The sequence below is a fragment of the Wyeomyia smithii genome, chromosome 3 (assembly GCF_029784165.1).
Source record: "Wyeomyia smithii strain HCP4-BCI-WySm-NY-G18 chromosome 3, ASM2978416v1, whole genome shotgun sequence".
In the NCBI taxonomy this organism is placed as follows: Eukaryota; Metazoa; Arthropoda; class Insecta; order Diptera; family Culicidae; genus Wyeomyia; species Wyeomyia smithii.
This window is the reverse complement of record NC_073696.1, coordinates 130,132,308-130,151,248: the sequence shown is the minus strand read 5'-3', so window position 1 is coordinate 130,151,248 and position 18,941 is coordinate 130,132,308. Positions and strand designations below refer to the sequence as shown.

The 18,941-nt window shown below is 36.2% G+C and overlaps 1 protein-coding gene across 3 annotated transcripts in view; it reads right to left on the bottom strand.

The window, feature by feature from the left end:
• The window catches only part of LOC129727086 (uncharacterized), a 42,081-nt gene extending 23,944 nt beyond the window's left edge, over positions 1–18,137 (bottom strand). Inside the window, exons 1-2 of one of the 3 annotated variants that reach the window (XM_055684528.1) lie at positions 17,497–18,137; positions 1,940–2,982 (exon numbers count right to left, since the gene is read on the bottom strand). In XM_055684528.1, coding sequence (XP_055540503.1) covers positions 1,940–2,202 — 263 coding nt within the window. In that variant the 5' untranslated portion in view covers positions 2,203–2,982; positions 17,497–18,137. Of the gene's footprint in view, positions 1–1,939; positions 2,983–4,665; positions 4,814–16,754; positions 16,898–17,496 lie in introns of those variants that run through there. The other 2 variants (XM_055684531.1, XM_055684530.1) reach the window with 2 other exon arrangements.
• Between the last annotated feature and the right edge of the window lie 804 nt (positions 18,138–18,941).

The window sequence follows — 18,941 nt, the reverse complement described above, 5'->3', positions numbered from 1 at the left end:
GGCCAAATACCACTTAAGGTTATTTTTCTGAGGCCGGAAGCCGCCGTTTTGGAAAATGTTGTGTGGAGTCTTCCCAGTTTCGAATATACCTATACTGGGTGATATTCGGGCTATTTGACAATCGTTTACAGTAAAACCTCTTTTTAGGAAATTAAACTATGTAAGAAGAATTGAGCATGACCATTTATGCTTAATTCTCCTCTATAATGAAATCTAAAGAGATGCTTGTGATTTTTTTCAAAACGAAAATGTTTGTTGGTGTCCAAGGAACACGTCTGAGAAGAAGTGAAGGTTTTCTGATAACTAACAATTGTGCTGTAATCCACAAAACTATGTAGAAAATAAAAAACGACTTTCAATGCTTAAAAAGTCGAAGTTTTGCATGTATTATATGTTTTTCAAAATCAAAGAAAGTATTTTAAGGTGTTTCTTTGTATGCAGAAAATCAACTCCAAAAATGCTTCAAACATACGTAGTTTTTTCAGTAATATGTCAACTTTCAGCAATAAGATTCGTGTTATTTTTTCTCAAATGTCTTTCCTGAACATAAACTAACATTTTATTAGAAAACAATCACATATCATAGCTTTGATTTTGATTTGCAGACAAATTGAGCCTAAATATTCATGATTTTGCACTTTTTACTTAGTTTTATGAATATGATACCTATCATTTCTTCTCAAATGTCATTCCTGAACACGAACGAACATTCCATTGAAAAAAAAAATCACATGTCATCGCTTTGAATTATGATTTAGAGACAAATTAAGCCTAAAAATCTTGGTTTTGCATTTTTCACGTAGTTTTATTAAAATTATTTAAATTTCAAATGATCAGGTACTTATCATTTTCCCTTAATTTCATTTAAAAAAAAAAACACAGATCATAGATTCGAATTTTGATTAAGAGGCAAATTCAGTATGAAAAGTCATGATTTCGCATGTTTCACGTGGTTTTGTGAATATTATCTCGAGTTTTTGTGATCAAATACCTGTTATTTTTACTCAAATGTCTTTCTTGAACATCAACGAACTTTTTAATGAAAAGAAAAATCACATGTCATCTCTTTGAGTTTTGATTTGGAGACGAATTGAGTATAAAAAGTCATAATTTTGCATGTCTTACGTAGTTTTGTGAATAATATTTCAAGTTTTAGTAATTAGCTATTAATTATTCTTCCTTGAATGTTTTTCCTGAACGTAACAAACATTTTATTGAAAAAAGAATCACATGTCATCGCTTTGAATTTTGATTTAGAGGTAAATTCAGTATAAAAAGTCACATTTTTCCATGTTTTACGTAGTTTTGTGAATAATATCTCAAGTTTTAGTAATCAGATACTTATTATTTTTCCTCAAATGTCTTTCCTTAACGTAACAAACATTTTAATGAAAAAAGAATCTCATATCATCGCTTTGAATTTTGATTTAGAGGTTAATTCAGTATAAAACAGTCACAATTTTCCATGTTTTACGTAGTTTCGTGAATAATATCTCAAGTTTCAGTAATCAGATACTAATTTTTTTTCCTCGAATGTTTTTCCTGAACGTAACAAACATTTTAATGAAAAAAGAATCACATGTCATCGCTGTGAATTTTGATTTAGAGGCAAATTCAGCTTGAAAAGTCATAATTTTGCATGTTTTTCGTAGTTTTGTGAATAATATCTTAAATTGTAGTAATCAGATACTAATTATTTTTCTCCAAATGTCTTTCCTGAACATCAGCGAACATTTTCCGGTTAAAAACCCTCTATGTCATCGCTTATTTTTCTGATTTAGAACGATTTTAAATGATACTTATTACTGTATACCACAGAGACGGAGGTAATAATATCAATAGGATCAAGCGTTACGGAATTCCATTTTTATATAGTAGATTAACTTGAGGTTTTTCATGAATCTAATAAAAACAACAATTATTCAATTTTTTTACGCACCTGGATAGTGAACTGTACATGCAAATATCCTTTTCATTGCGGGGGAAAGACCAATAGATGATCCTCCTCTGCACCGGTTCAGGGATTCGATCATAGCGTTCCTCGATTTTCTGGAAGGGTTCGTTTTGCGCAACCATCCGAGCCGTGATGTCAAGTAGACTGTCCGGTTGCCGAAGTGGTCCTGTGTATACTTTCGATAGGTTTCCATTGCCACTACGATCACAATTTACTCCGACACTGCCCACTTTATCACAACACTGCATTTTTTGCGTATAGAAAACTATGTAGCAGGAAACGAATTTCACCTCACACAAACTGTTTCGATTAAATTTAAAATTCAAATCTTTTCGGAATCCTGAAACCGGAATACTCGATGAAGTTCAAATATACTCGTATCGTAACGGCTGTAATATCCTATCATTACATTATACGAACGACCCCGTTAGGGGGGAAGTAGTGGCAGTACAAGAGTGAATAGAATAGCACAGTCTGGGGTCGTTTATGAGAATGTCGAAACACAATCCGTACCGTGTAAACAGCGTGCGTTCGGGAACAGACGTACTCTACTTCCAGCGGTCGCTCTCAGGGAACTGTTTCCTTTGGTGGATTTTTTGATGTTCTATCTTGACACCATCAGTATGATATTTCGTTTGTTCTCGTTTAACTGAGAGAGGTTTTAAATTTCTTCTTTACAGGGGGTTCGGTTTGTATGCTTTTCCATACTCGTCCCATCAATCGTCTGGCTATTGCATTTACCACCCTTAATACCGGATGGATAGATGAACTGCCTAATAGCTGACTGGGTGGTACTCACTCTCTCGTAGTCAGACAGGTTTACTCTCATTCCAAACCCTAGTGAAAGAGAAACAGTTTGCTTGCAGGTCGTGTTCTGCTCGATGATCGTGTTGGTCTCGGTTGCTTGCAGACCCCCTCGTTTTAGTGCGGATGAGCACCGTGTGCGTTCAACAGTGTATGCGATGATTCAATTACAATGAATTTGTATTTTTAGTGTAACCTGTTTGTTGATCACCGCAACTGCGAGTCTGCAAGAGAGGACGAAGAGAAGAGATAAAAATTAGAAACAGCCTGTATAATAAATGTATAAATTTACGGAAAAAATGGGCTTCGCGCATACCAACAAAAAATATGAATAAACCGGTAATTTGAGAGAGCGCTGAGCTGAGACATATAGCAAAAATGAAACCGACTAGTGTACGGCTGTGTTTGCTAGAGAGGGATGCAAGCAATAATAAAGAACAACGAGAAACATAAACAAAATCAATTTATCACCGCACGTGAATTAAAATATAAAGTAGATAAAGGCATATAAGGCCAGCCTGACATAAAAACGGAAAGCGTGCAAACACATAAGAGAGTGAGGCCATTTGAATAATATGGATGTTATGTTTTATGAAAATTTATTATTTGATAAAAACAGAAAAGATGACGTTGCTATAGACTGTTGAAAACAGCCAAGTCAACAGAGAACGTCGGAGTCATTTTATGTGCCGATGATGTGAACGGTTAGAAGGAGAAAGCTGGCTGAGAATCTAGTATTTTTGAATATTCTTCAGAAAACATTTTTAAAATCGACTTGAAGCACAAATTTTTCTTGATTTACCTATTTTTGTGTTGTTATAAAATACAGTTGGTTGCAAAGTTTGAGCTTCTAGCTGCTCCAAAAAAAAGCGAACTTTTTATTCCAACTACAGCAAACTCAAATCAGATTATGCGAAACTTTTAATTAATTTGTGTTTTTGAAATTTGCAGAACTGCAGAACTGAAGAAGTTACACATGATGATTTACACATTTTTATTTAAATATGACAACATATTGTAAACTGCAAAAATGTAAAACACTGCCAATTTGGGTGCAATGAGAAATAACTCCAATTGAATTACCCACCATGAAAGTAGAATGTTATGATATATTAAAAGCCCTATGAAGCAAACTTTTCCTTCTCTACACACGACCCAGCATATATGAGTGTACGTGCCGAAGCTGCGCACGTACTCACTCGATTGGCCATTGAAAATGTGGCGAACAAAATTCTTTCCAGGCATTAGTCCTGCGTGTTTGCCTGCAGAGGCAGAGCCCCAGCAAATGTATTTCGTGCATAAATAAATAAATCTTGTATATCCATAATTAACGAATCTAAATTTACTCGGTATTGTGCAGTTTTCCGTCTCTGCTGCTGAATATTCACGTATGAATGGACAAGTTTTCGGTATGCAGTACTCTTTTATCATTTATAACTCGAGGCATACATGTAGAATGAATCATAACTGTTTGATAAAATGCACATTTCTGCTTTGATAAAAAGAATGTAAACCAACTATTGAATTTCATGTTTTTGAGTATGTAGTAAAACTAAATTCTTAATAATATCACCGTGACTAGAAAATATAAAATATTTTTTTATCATAATATCCACAGAATTAATAATAGGCGTTACGACGAAAATTTACAAAAAATGGCATTTTGACTATGTACACTTTTTGCGGCCAGGGATGCGCTATTCCATCTGCGCTTGGACTAGGTTTCGATCCGATACGGTGCTCCTCTACTATAATACTATTACTTTTTAATAATAATAAAATACAGCCACCAAGTGGGTCTGCCTGGCGGGAGTACACAGTGCGAGCGAACCCCTTCAAAAATGTACTTGAATTGAACTTCTTATAGAGCCAGTTTCCATCCTTCTGTGCACCGTTTTGGTACTTACCATGACTTGTACATGTGCACCATACACTGCCGTAGAATCTTTTTTGGTCCGTGGCAGTCCTCTTCGTCATTTGAACAGATTTCGATCACAACTGTTCAGCTACATGTTGACTGGTTGGTTTCTCTGATTCTGCTTACGACGAATTGCAACGAGGGAGAGAAAATTCGGACAATAAAAACGAAAAACTGCACTGCGACGGCGCAGTCTGTGTTTACAATTCATTAGAAAAGGAAATTTTGAAAACAAACATTTGCAATCTAACCAACACAGCACCAGGCATACCCGGCTCCTTAGTGCTGAATGTGAAAGAACGTGGTAAACGATGCGGGGATCATTGTGAGAGCGACGTTCTCATGAAAGATAAAGGCTATAAAAACCGCTGCCACCGATTATATTTGGCTGATTGTACATGATATTGGTTGAACGTTGAATGTGGTAGAAATTTGAGTTGGTGCTGGTTATATTTCTAATTTCCTGCTAAATATTCGAGTCCCGCTCAACTTATTTCGAGAAGATAAGCTGCGGCAAATAACAAACCCCATAACGACACGTAAAAGTTTGTTAATTAACAGTATTATGTTTAAAAATTTATCAAAGTTTTCTGTAAGTGAATTGTTTTTAAAAATCTAGAGCACACTGCAAGTTCAGATCATTCTGCGTCGTGCACGCGGTCCTTCAAGCGTGCCAGCAAAACACACATCCACCATAATGGATTTAATGTGAAGGTGACTCAAGTTACTACATGATATTGGTAGTGTCTAAAGGAGATTAGAGAAGCGATATGGATTTGTTTAGTGCTGGCTGTGACACTGTGCCCACAGGAAAAAAACTGTTGGATAGGCAGTAAAAAGAGAATCGGAAGCAAATGGATAGTTCTTATAAGGAGTTTCACTAACATAATGTTTAAATCTAGTACCAACACCTAATCACTAAAAGATTCCGGTATACATCGAATTAGTGAAACTGCGAGGGCTAATTGAACATCTGCACTCAACATTTGCCTAATATTGGAAGAGCACTGCCCATACTAACGATTCAACACATTATACCTTAGAATATAATAGATTTGGACCTTTACTGCCGTGATATGACATTGCGACGTAGATCCAAGTGATCAGTTTTTCAGTACGGCCCAAAAACGAATGAAAATAGCAAAAATAGGTCTTCGAATAATGAACATAGTGGCATGAAAACCCCATATTCGGAAAAATGGCTTTTACGTCACTTTGTCATCTCACGGCAGTTTATGAGTCAACCATGATCAGTATTTTTCATTGAACAATGTTATAGCTCCATATTCAAATCGTGCAGCCCACTAACCAACCTGGTTGTAAACATTCATAGCAATAGCTGTGTTAACCAAATAAAATTGAGAAACGTGTTTTTCACTATAATAGCTCAAAATAATGTTTAGCTCTCTAGCGCGAAATGTATACATTGTGTGACAGTGTATCATAAAAAGTTTTTCGCTTCCTTTACTAGAGTATTTAACTGCAATTTGACGATGCGTTCGGCTCCAGCAGTGAAAAACTGCTAAACTGCCTGTGTGACTAATACATCACAAAACAGCCGTATTAGTTTGATTAGACTTACATTCAAGTTATTTTGTAAGGTTTTTATTTTTGCACTCGTAATGAAATCAAAGACTTTTTGAAACAAAAGTACATTCATATACCCGAGAATAGTCGTATAAGTAAAGATCGTTGACGGCACGAATAAATACGTTACTTGAGAAACTCGCCGAAAGACCATTGAACTCAGAAACACCTGTCCAAAGCAAATTTACAAGCACAATAATTCCGTATAACACCAAATAAGCAAAAATATTTTTAAATCGACTACTGGCACAGTGTTCAACATATGCAAACGTTCTACGAGGCTAACACAAATTACGGCAACAATAGCCTATCATATTTCATTTTTAATACAGTTTAGATCTCAATTGAGCGCTTTAGCGGAATTCAGGACTCCGATGATAACGAAAACACAAAACACTTGAGAATCTACCTAACTAAAATCAAACCTAAATCGAAAACGATTCTAAACAAATATAAACATGGTGTTTGTATATTATTCTTTTTCCGTCCGGTATAGTATATTCAACATCTATAAACTGCCTACGCGGTTAAAATTTTTAAACATTGGATGTGCTTTTTACCTCACTACTGAATGAATGTTTTATGACTCGCAGATGAAAATCAACGAATATCTTACATTTACCTTCACATCAAAGTGAAAAAAATATTTCATTAGTAATTTGCGCTACAGCTTTTATGAATAAAGTGTACAATAAAAAGTTGCATTATATATACAATACCCGATCAGTCAAAAATATCAGGATTATAACAAATCTAAATATATCGTTACGAACTTTTTGTATCAACTTGTGTTCTAAACTTGGTCTCGTTAATAGTTAAAATATCAAAATTCCTATCAAAATTACTTACTGATTATAACAGTTTATAGCAAGATTCGTAAAATTTTTGGCAGAAAAAGATCAGAATTAGCTAGAATGTACAGTATTTTGTTGATTGAATAACAAATTTTGTTTAAATGCTTTGAAAAAACACACTTTTGAACATTCAAGTGTGTGATAACAGAATTTGATATAATTCTGCACTTTTTATCATTCTGGCATATCAAGAATATTACAGGCTTTGTTATTTCTATCAAGTTCAGATGCATGCGGGTATGCATTCGAAACCAAATACAGTAGCATGAGAAACATTGAAAAATAAATATTTAAAAATACGTTTTCTGCATTCTAGGTGAACTTGACAGCGTTACACAAAATAAAGAAGGATTTCGTTAGTTTACTACACAGTAAACAGTTCTGAATATTACTCATTCTTTACATTAATTTTTCATTTAAATTTCAGTTCCTTCTGGCGTGAACCACGAATTTGTTTGAAAATTATGTTCAATGTCATTTGAATTGGCGTGGAATATTATAGAATTTTCTATCATAGGCGAATGAGGTAATTCTTTACGTGCGATTCGACATAAATTTTGGCACTGTGTATGTAAAAAATTCAAAAAATCAAAAAGTTGTGTGATTTAGTCTTAGAATATGAAGTCGAACTTCTTTTTGATTTCCCAATAAGTGCGTGTTGAGCACACAAATTTCAAACATGTTTAGAGGCTGGAAAGTTATCTCGCAAACAATTGTTGTTGTTGATGAAGTGGTGAACTTTCAGGAAGAAACATGTTGTTCAAGTGAAAAATTTATTTATTTAGGCGAATAAACTACGAGAAACAAAACTTATAACCTTGTTAGACTATATATTTCTTAGAAACTTTGTATTTACCGTGGACATTCGCCAACCCCATTGTCGACATGACATGTGGCTGGCCCAATATATCCATCCTTCAACTTACTCTCCCAAACACTCGATTCGATTGACACAATCGAGATTATGTACGACTACGGATTCCCGGTCAAACTAACTGACGGATCGATCAATGTGCGTTTTACGAGCATTTTTGCCTGCTGTTTACTGCTGCTCTGGAATGATCGCAAAGGGATTGACACGAATAGCACGATATTTCAAATGTTCGTATTAGACATTCTGATTTGAGTCTGTGGGAAGATTACAGGCCGAAACCAAATGGATTGGACTGGTCATAAATGCATCGAAGACAAGGTACATGAGAGAAAGACAGTCAAAAGAAACCACGCCGAGTTTAGTTTCATGGCGTAGAATCGAGATGGTCGAAGTGTTCGTATACCTGTGCTCACTGATAATCGTCTACGACGGTGTCAGCAACGAAATAACCATATTATAGCAAGAAATCACACTACTTACAGGACACTAATCAACCCGGTTGTCCTTTATGGCTATGAGACCTGGACTATTCTCGTAGAGAATCAAAGCGTCTATGTGGTCAACGGTGAGAAGGCGTTGGAACGTAGAGAAGGCGAGTAAACGAGGAGTTGCAGGAGCTACTTGGGGAGCCATCTATCGTCCACATCATTAAAATTAGCAGGTTGCGGTGGACATGTAGTAAAACTACATGTGGTGGGTGGTCGTGGGTTCCAATCTTAGTAGAATCAGGCCATTTGGTTGTCAAAGGACTTTAGGCAAGGTTGGTCAATCAGGTGTAAAACAATCTGCGGATCCTACGCGTACTGCAGCCATGGATCGAATGAAGTATAGGCGATTTTTACCACACCACGTATAAGGACTATTTGGTTAGATAACTACATTTTACCGAGCCGTGAGTTATCCGGATTACGAACCCGTATTCATTCGAACCATTTTGTACCACATTCGGACTCAAAATGACACTCAGATCTACATGACCCATCAATATGTTGTGTAATCTTTGAACCATACATGTTTTCAAGCTTACTGACACTTGTTCTCAATTGAATTGTTTATAATTTTACTATAACCATAAGATAAAAGACTAAAAAAAGGTTGACTATCTTTTTTTTATAATTCGCGTTGCTGTTATAAGCGTTTTATTTCATATTAAAATACTCTTTAGTTTTTATTTGCTAGACATCAACTTATTATCAGGTGGTAAGTTAAAAGAAATGAAATCAACCTCTCATTAATTTCATAATAAACTTAGTGTATCGATTCGCTACCTTTTTTCATCAATAAACCTAAAGAATCAAGAAAACCGTTAACTTTTATTTCAGTTATTGAGTGTTAAGTTCTAAACAATAAAGCTTAGGGATGTTTCCAAAATTTATCCACCATGTTTAAAGATATTTTTATTTTGCACCATAATAATTGCGTTTGTGATATTATTTTGGTAAAAATAAATCATAACTCAGTAAATAAAATAATCATCCAAAATAAGTCTTTCATTATATTCGAAAAATTCGCAGTATGATATCTTCAACTGATTCCGCCGCTGTTGTTGTGCATATCTGACTTTGCAACTATGTAATTACCTTTTGTCGACAAAGGTTACCGCCTTTCGAACAATTATTGCAAGAATCAACATTTGTCCTAATATTTACAACACCTGTATTTATTTTTATGAAACTATCGAAACAAAACCAAATTTACCAAATTTCTACATTTGGGTTTATTTTAATTGTTGCCTATCGTATTTTTGCAACATGTTAGCTCGTAAGTATCGTAAGCAAAACTAATTTGAAATTTAATCAGATGTTTTAATCTATCCGTATTTGTCATACAACATTGCCATTTCTATAGAGCTCGCACATACACGAAACCCACCGTTATTGCGGAATCCGCATATAATAACAAACGAGCCTTTTTTGTGTGCTGTGTATACCTTCCTCCTTTATCTCACGTCTGACCGGGCGCGTTTCTCTGTAAACCCTGTTTGGCTCATGTTGCATGTGCTTCTTCGGTTTTAAGCCGTCGCATTAAACACATGTTTTATGATCTTGCACCTCCCAGGTCTCGATGTTCTCCAGGCTTTCCCCCATCCTTCGGACCCGTTTGCGATGCCATGCACTTTTTATACTCGTATTTCGGTAATAAAGATTTCTCGTTTCTTACTCACGCATACATTGCTGCCTCATGGTGAGTGTGATTCTCTCTCTTATATTTTCCCTTCATAATGGCCAGAGAACCTTGTCGATGGATCACAAGAGCCATTCCTGAATCCAATTTGCTTTTCGATGTGGTGGTAAATTTATTCTACTCGTTATACCTCTTGGCTCGCATTAAATTTCCAATTTGGAAGCATTCTGGCTCGTGACGACGTTCGGTGATACAACACAGTATGTACATCACATCTCTTTCGATGGGAACGAAAATGGTAGAAAAACATTTTGAAAAAGCTTTTCCTGGACCGGAGCTGACGAGGTGTGTGTGGTGTTTTAGAAGCACTTTATGTCAGTGATACTAACAGTCATTCCGTAGCATTCAGCAGTTAGGTAACTTTGACACTGCAGTGTTGTATAACACGGATTTAGAACCTTATTTTGGTTCATTGTCTGACATTTCTTATTCACTGATGAAAGCTCACTAAGATCTTGTTTTAGTGGAAGAATGAAACAGCTTCTGTCAATATTTAAATTTCCGAAGAAATATAAATTTTTATTGCTACTTTAGATAGAATAAAAAAGTAAAAGATCAAACCATGTACGGTATGAAGCATACTAATGATTATAATAGAAACATCAGCTTATTCTGCAAGCTTTTAGTTGCCCAAAAGTACATGCCTAAATTTGCTTTTCAATCAAAACATTGAATAACACACGTTGATTCTACAACAAGAAGTTGTGAAACTTTCATACAGTTGTGCGAAGCTCGACTGAACGAGCAGACGCAGGTGGTTAGGTTCTGTCTGTTTATACCTATATAACTGAGCTACCGACGACGCATCAACATTGTCGTTGGACAATGTACTGCGCTTTTGAGGAGCAGAATGGAAATGTATGCGTAAAATGTTATAGGAAATCGTTAATTTTAATTGAATTCATTGATTTCAGCTCTCCAAGGGATTAATGATAGTGCTTTCGTGGCAGTTGTAAAATAAACTGTGTTCAAGCAACTTTTTTGATACAAAAATACAAAGCAATACGAGAACAATTAAAAATTAACGTACATATAAATATGAAGAACGTAACAAACACAACCTTTTAAGATCTGTTCAAACTATCAATTTAGATTTTTTATGAATAAAATAATTACTGTGTTCTCTGGCGTCACAGCGACCAAAAAATATTCAATTTTTACTGGCATAATTCAATTTAGTCACCATTAGGAGCTCTCTTTTTTGCAATTAATATCTGTCAAATCCTGCTGCCTACCATAGAAAATTGCGGAGTTTGCGCAGTTCCTGAAACGCACTACCAAAAACGAACGAACGTACGTAACCCTGTTCATATTGGCAAGCAAATGGATATTACACACTGGCGGCTTCGTATTTCACACTCTGAAACGTTCGAGAAAAGACATTTGGCAGCTGTGGAGAACCGATGAATGTTCACTGGTTTCGTAACAGTACCTAAGATTATTCATAATTTACAGTGTTGAGTTTTTTTTACAATTTATCGATATCCCGATTAAAAAACCTATTCAAAAATACTTAAAAATAATATATATGAAGATTTAACACAAAAAGTCAACGGGTCATTGCGCAATAATGGTCAGGTTAAGGTTCGATGCGTTAGAGAACTAAATAAAAAAAAACACGATCAGACCTAGAAAACCCGACAGCTTATTTAACTAGTACCATACTGCTTTTGAAACTATATACGATACATTAGGGGTTCCTAACCTCTTTGGCGTCATGATTCCTTTTGCGAAGCACGAAGAGCTCCACGGCCTCTTAAACAAAGGCCAAGGATATAGAACATTATTTTAATTTTGTTATTTGGTCAACACAGGTGCACTCCAAACGCTCAAACGGGGAAAAAAGAAAGATCATAGCTGTTCAACCATTCCTGTGAATTTTGGTGTCCCTAGCCATTACCGTTCTTTCAGAGACTTAAATGAGTTTCCTCGTAAACATAACGTTAAAGCGGCGAGCTCGGCGAGCACCTTCTGTACGACACTCTCGCGTAAGTTGACGCGTTTTTGTAATGGCTAGGGGCACCAAAATTCATAGGAATGGTTGAATGGCAATAATCTTTCATTTTTTCCGGTTTGAGCTTTTGGAGTGAACTTTTTCTTTATTTGGCGACCAGTTAAAACATAGTAACTTACTGAAAAATTGTTCAGTGTGATGATTGTATTTGCATAAGTTCTGAAATGCGAAGCTACGATTGCAGTTCAATCATATAATTTGATTTTAATTCTCAGAAGGTTAAAAGTCGCGTGTATAGGAAGAAGTTTTAGTTAGATTCGAATAACAATTTGAGAACATATAGCAAAATCATGCCGGAAATCATTTCTAAGCAGAAATCCAAGAAAATGTGGATTTTGTTTTTGTATTCAAAGTTTGGACTCAGGCATTAAAATTATGTTGATATCACTAATTATGACTCTTCTTGCTGGAGAAACAGATGAAGAGAATATTGCATAGTACTGATTTTACGCAATGTCTACTCTCACGCAGGCTATATATATATATCAGCTACAGCTGCTATTTCTGCGCATAAGAACACGATCTTCCATCGCTGTTACCAACTGTACAGATTCATCTAGAAACGTACAGATTTTCTAGGTTTTTTTGGTACAGATTCTGTACCGTACCCAATATAGATCTTTGAGAAAAAGTAAATGAGCGCACATTTTTTTATTGGTTAGAAACGATTAGACAAATTTTTGTTACAGACCCCGTAACGATACAATTAACATGGTTTTGCAAAAACCTATTTTCAAAGAGCACATTGAAAGTATACAAGCAAAGTGTATTAAATATACGAGATGTTTATATCCTCTCATTAATTAAAATTCCAAACTTTGTTTAAAGAATAAACTTTTGATTTACAAACAATTTTTTAGACCAGCAATGCTTTATGCTGTACCGATCTGGTCAAGTTGTTGTTTAACAAGGAAGAAAACGCTTCAAAGGATTCAGAATGAAATTCTGAAAATGGTTTTGAAGCGTCCTCCTTGGTTTGGTACACTCGAATTACATAGACTTACTGGTGTTGAAACATTAGAAGCTATGTCAAATAAATCTATTAACAATTTTCGACAAAAATCGTTGCAATCCTCAATTGCTACGATAAGCTCTCTTTACAGCCAATGAGTTGGCAAATAAGTTAGTTGTAAGTTTACTTCCCTTTCTTGACAAGTAGGTTTAAATCCCCACGAATGATAAGTCCTAATTGCGGAAGCAAACAAATCCTAACAATTGAAATTACAATTTTTCTAACAGTGTTGAAAAGTCGCCATTTGTGATTGGACACACATACTCATTATTTACTAATATTTATCATAAACATTTAAACTACTAACAACACCCCCCCCCCCCCCTTTATTAAAAAAAAATAATATGGTTTTGCTATCAACACACTTAGGATTTACTGCCGAATCTTGGTCAATTAATGCAGAAAACGGCAGTGCTCGGAACACTGGCGTTTTTTTTTCTCGTACACGTTGCCCCATAGTACTCCGTACCTCGTCCTGTCAAACTGCTCGATAATTAATGAACAAAATGAATTTTCTTTTTCTCGGCTTTATCGAGCCCCAAAGAAAACCCCATAAGGAACTGTCAAAAAGTTATTTACAAAATCAATGCATCATTTTTCGAGTAGGAACGAGACATATGCAGGGCTGCGCAGGTACAACAATATCGCACGCTTAGCCTTGGGGCTAATAGCGGTCTCGATAAACTAGATTAGTTGAGAGAAATCGTTATCGATATTGTTTTTGGCACATTTTTGCATGTGTAGGATAAGTACAACGATACACCGTGCCCCAGTGCTGAGTCGAGAAAATTTCTAGCTCGAAAAGATCCTCGACTCGATCGGGAATCGAACCCGATATCACAACCGTGTGGGAGAGCTAGCCGACCGACATCGCTAACCACAGAACCACGGGGACCACGGGCTGCGCAGGTACACTGCCTTCTAAAACAACTCAAACAGTGATTTTATCCAGAGTGTGGTACCATTCGAGTAGTTCATTTTGTACCAACTTTTTCGGAAGATTTCTTCCTGAGTGTTACGTATGTCTTATGTATGTGTTGTTAAGCTGACCTGCATTGTACAAACAGGTTTTACAATCGTTTTATAGTGATACTCTCACTAGGAAAAATATTCGCAACAATCGAGTTGTGATTTACTTTATCGAACAATTTTTAAAAAACCATCTAACCATTTAGGTTAGAATGTTCAAATTTTGGTTTAACACCTTTAATTTGATTTATTTTCTAGTTTGTCATTTCTAAGTTTGGTTATACTTTGCACAGTTGTTAAGCTCTGAGACATTATTATATAAGTTCAGCATTAAATATTACAATTATTTCCCCTCTGTTGTATTTTGGTTGTACTCTACGGTTATGAGTGTTGGCCGATTGATGGAGGCCGACCGGCGAGTACTTGGAGTCTTTGAGCGCAAAATCCCGTGTTCAATACTTGGCAGAAAACTGATGAATGGAGTGTGGCGCAGGCATATGAACCAGGGATGTTACGGATGTGATTTTCAGACATCTGCAGATGCGGATGCGGATATGTGATTACGGATGCAGATGTAGATGCGAATGTCAATTTACATGCGGATGTTCCGCATCTACGGGTGCGGATACGGATATTCGTAGCATCCCTTGTGTTTCATTTTGCTTATTTCGCTTGCCCATTGTCCCTCTTCAGTGCAAAAGTTATTGAAGCGGGCAGCAAATACACCAAGGAAAATTTTTCTACAAAATTTTATTAAGCGATATTTTTTCTCAATATCCGCATGGTATGATCCAGATGCGGATGCGAATGCGGATGTCAATTTTCATGCGGATGTTCCGCATTTGCGGATGCGGATGTGGATATCCGTAACATCCCTAATATGAACCACGAGGTGTACCAAGCATATCAACATGCGGATATCATCAAGCTGATAAAATACGGCAGACCACAGTGGGCTGGCCACAAGGCACGACTGCCGGAGGAGCGACCAGCGGAGACAATATTCAACAGAGAGATCGACAAAGGTGGAAGACCCCGTACTCATTGAATGTGTGGTGTGGATGAGGACGCCCGATTGGCGAATGTTAGGGGTGATTGGAGAAGACTAGCCCAAGACCGAGTGACGTGGAGACGTATTCAGGATTCTGTTATGGGTCGTTAACGACCTGACGCCGTAAAAGTAAGGCATTTATCCGAAAAGGAGCTAATAAAAATGGTAACGAAAATAAAATTGTGCATTTGTTTTGGTGGCTTCAGCAAAGTTGTTGAAAGTAAAATGGCAGTTCTAAGGGCATCCTTAACAGTGCGCTACTATTTAAGTTGTTATGGCGACTGTGTACAGCGCGGCTATTTTACGCACTCACCCGTTTTCACACCAGTCGTTGCTATCGTCTCTGTTTGACGTTTCATTCAGCATAAACCTTTAGCAGCGCTGTTACCGGGCTGCCAAATTTGAGAGCGCGATGCTTCCCGGAGGCCCGGCTACTATTTCTGTAGCGCGTTTAGCAGCGACCGGTACGGTATGAAGTGATGATAGAGCGCTGCCAAACGGGGTATAGACGCGCACTGTTAAGGATGCCCTAAATCAGTTACGTGGAAATGCACCTGTTCCAAGGCAGATTCGCATCCTTTCGACACGCTTTAGATTCACGAAACCAGTGGTGGGCACCACTTACTGAAAATTTAGCGATGCTAATCGCTAATCCGCTAGTTGGAAAATTTAGCTCGATAATCACTAAACGCTGAACGCCAAACCCATATTAACTTTAGCTCATCGCTAATCGCTAACTTATTAATATGTAGATTGTCATATGGCTAAATTTATTGCTCATAAAAACAAACAAAAAATGATTTCTTTTGAGTACTACTTACAATAAGAGGTTTAAAAATCAAAAAACGGTGTTCATACTTGAGGATTTTATTGTATGTTGAACAAATACTTTTAGAATTTTTTTTAAAAAAGCTTAATTATTATCTGTATCGAAAAAGTAGAACCGGAGTCGCCATAATTTCAAGCGCATTGCGATTTACAGATGTTTTTGGCGTGCCAAGAATTTAATCTAGATAATTTTCAACTTGCTTCGGTAAAATTCATTTTGTTCAGTATTTATCGAGCAGTCGGACAGTTCGAGGTACGGAGTACTATGGGGTAACGGGTACTAAAAAAACGCCAGTGTTACGTATGTCCTATGTATGTGGAGTGGTACCAATCGAGTAGTTCATATTGTACCAACTTTTTAGGAAGATTTCTTCTCGAGTGTATGTCTTATGTATGTGCTGGTACTGTGTAACCTGAACTCCTAATTTTTATATAATAGATATAATATTTTCTGCTGCAAAGTATACCATAACACAAACAATTGAAAATAGGGCAATACGTCTAAAAATACAAAAAATAACAAATACTGAGATAGATAAATGTAAGGAAAATCTAGACAAAAGTATGCATAAGATCAAGAAATGGTCGCAGAGGTTTGTCTAGTTACAAAAGATCATCTCTAGACAAGCAATGTTCAATGTATATTAGGGTAGAACAAAGCAATCGATTTTCCAGAACCCTTTTTTGGGGTCCAACTATACTTACCGAAAGTCGGTTGGTTTTGTATCCGCTTAGCGCATTGCATTTCAAATTTGTATGGGAAAATCTGCTTTATTACATTCTTTAGTATTTCATACTAAAAAGCTTAGTAATGCTTTATTAATGCACCACATTACGTTAAAGCCGATGCTCAAAAACTTTGCCGAAGACATTGAAGAGTTAGGATGTTCCTGAAAAAGTTAAAGCTGTTTAAAGTTGAGTATGTATTCTGCCAGCACTATCAGTTCATCGGAGTCAGCAGGATTTGCATGAAAAGCATGTCGAATACTCAATTTTGAACAACCCTATAGCATTTCTGAAAGACATTCTAGTTTGTTGGTGTCTTTGACAAAGTTGTTCAGCCTAAAAAAACCTCCCTTTTGAAGCCATGACATGTATGATTTAAGCCATTTTGAGCTCCTAGAATAGAAAATGCAAAAAAGTACTTTTTCCCTCAAAAATTTTCTAATAAATTTGAAATAAAATAACCCAAGCGGGGAGAAAACCAATTGACTTCCGCTAAAATCAGGGAAAACTTGGGTCTGGCTTTATGCTATAAAGTTTCATTTTATCCATATCGATAGACGACGCCCCACTCTGATATGTATTCTTCTGTTTTCGTTCTTTTAAATGATTTTTTTTAGTGAGATTGTTTTATTTTTCTCTCTAATTTGCCCATAGCAAAATTAAATATGTGATTAATTCAATTAAACGTATTTACTTATTTGATATGTAGATATGTACTTACCAACATTTTTTATGATTTAACTGGATTCATTAAGTCTGTTCTAGTGCTATCAAAAATGACTTTCACATTTTATTTTCTAATCAGTAAACTTAAAACAGTTTTTTGTTAAGAAATTGCAACGCAATATATTTATATAGTTGACTTCATTTTACAAAGAACTAACTTTGAACTTGGTATAAAGCAGGTCCAGTGATAGGGAAAAGAAACGCAAGCACGTAATTAACGAAGATATATATGATTGATTTTTTCACTCATATAATAGCCATCTGTCTCGTATGCTGCTAAGTAATGTAGCAGGCGGTGTCGAGTAGCACCACACACTAGCGTACATGAAATGACAGTCATCAGCCGCTTTTCTGGCTTTCCACTAACACTATTTTCGTTTGTTCACCACCTTTAAACATAACCATACGCACCATCAAGGTGAGCCTTCTTTAATGGCAGACGCATAAAACGGTATATATCTCTATAAATTGGTATACCCACACAGAATTTCTGACTGAATGCACCATAGTTGGGATTTAGTTTAGTTAGATTTTTCCTTGAAAAAATTATATTGCATGTTCAATCAATTAGACATTACAATATTATCTATTAAGAAGAAAGTATAACACAACGACCCGACTCAATCAAACACTCACTCACGAATGACGACGAAGGCGACCGAAACCTGCTGAACGAGTAAACTGTAGATAGCTAATAGTGAGATGGCTCTGCTGTAGAGAGAGCAGTGTATACACTGCTCTTCAGCTAAAGTGGCAACAATACAAATACTTTCAAACAATGTTTACCTTCTTCCACTGTGAAAACATATAAGAGCAAATAAATCAAAAAGTAAACAACTCGCATACGCATAGAAAAGTGGACAACACATGGATAATGAAAACGGAATCCTGTCAAGAGTGCACGCTTATAAATTTACCTAAACAGCAATGTAAATACTACCTAAATATTTGTAATCTTTGATCTAGATCTATTGGGCCGTATCAATAAGGGGCCGTTCCTAAACCACGTGGTCGCTACAATGACAGCTGGTATATGGTATACATACGTAACATTGGCGTTTTTCTGGTACACGTTGCCCCATAGTACTCCGTACCTCGTCCTGTCCAACTGCTCGACAAATAATGAACAAAATGAATTTTCTTTTTCTCGGCTTTATCGAGCTTCAAAGAAAATCCTTTAAAGAACTGTCAAAAAGTTATTTACAAAATCAATGCAACATTTTTCGAGTAGGAACGAGACAAATGTAAGGCTGCGCAGGTACACTGCCTTCAAAAACAACTCAAACAGTAATTTTATACAGAGCGTGGTACCACATACATAAGACATACGTAACACTGGCGTTTTTTTCTGGTACCCGTTGCCCCATAGTACTCTGTACCTCGAACTGTCCAACTGCTCGACAAATAATGAACAAAATGAATTTTCTTTTTCTCGGCTTT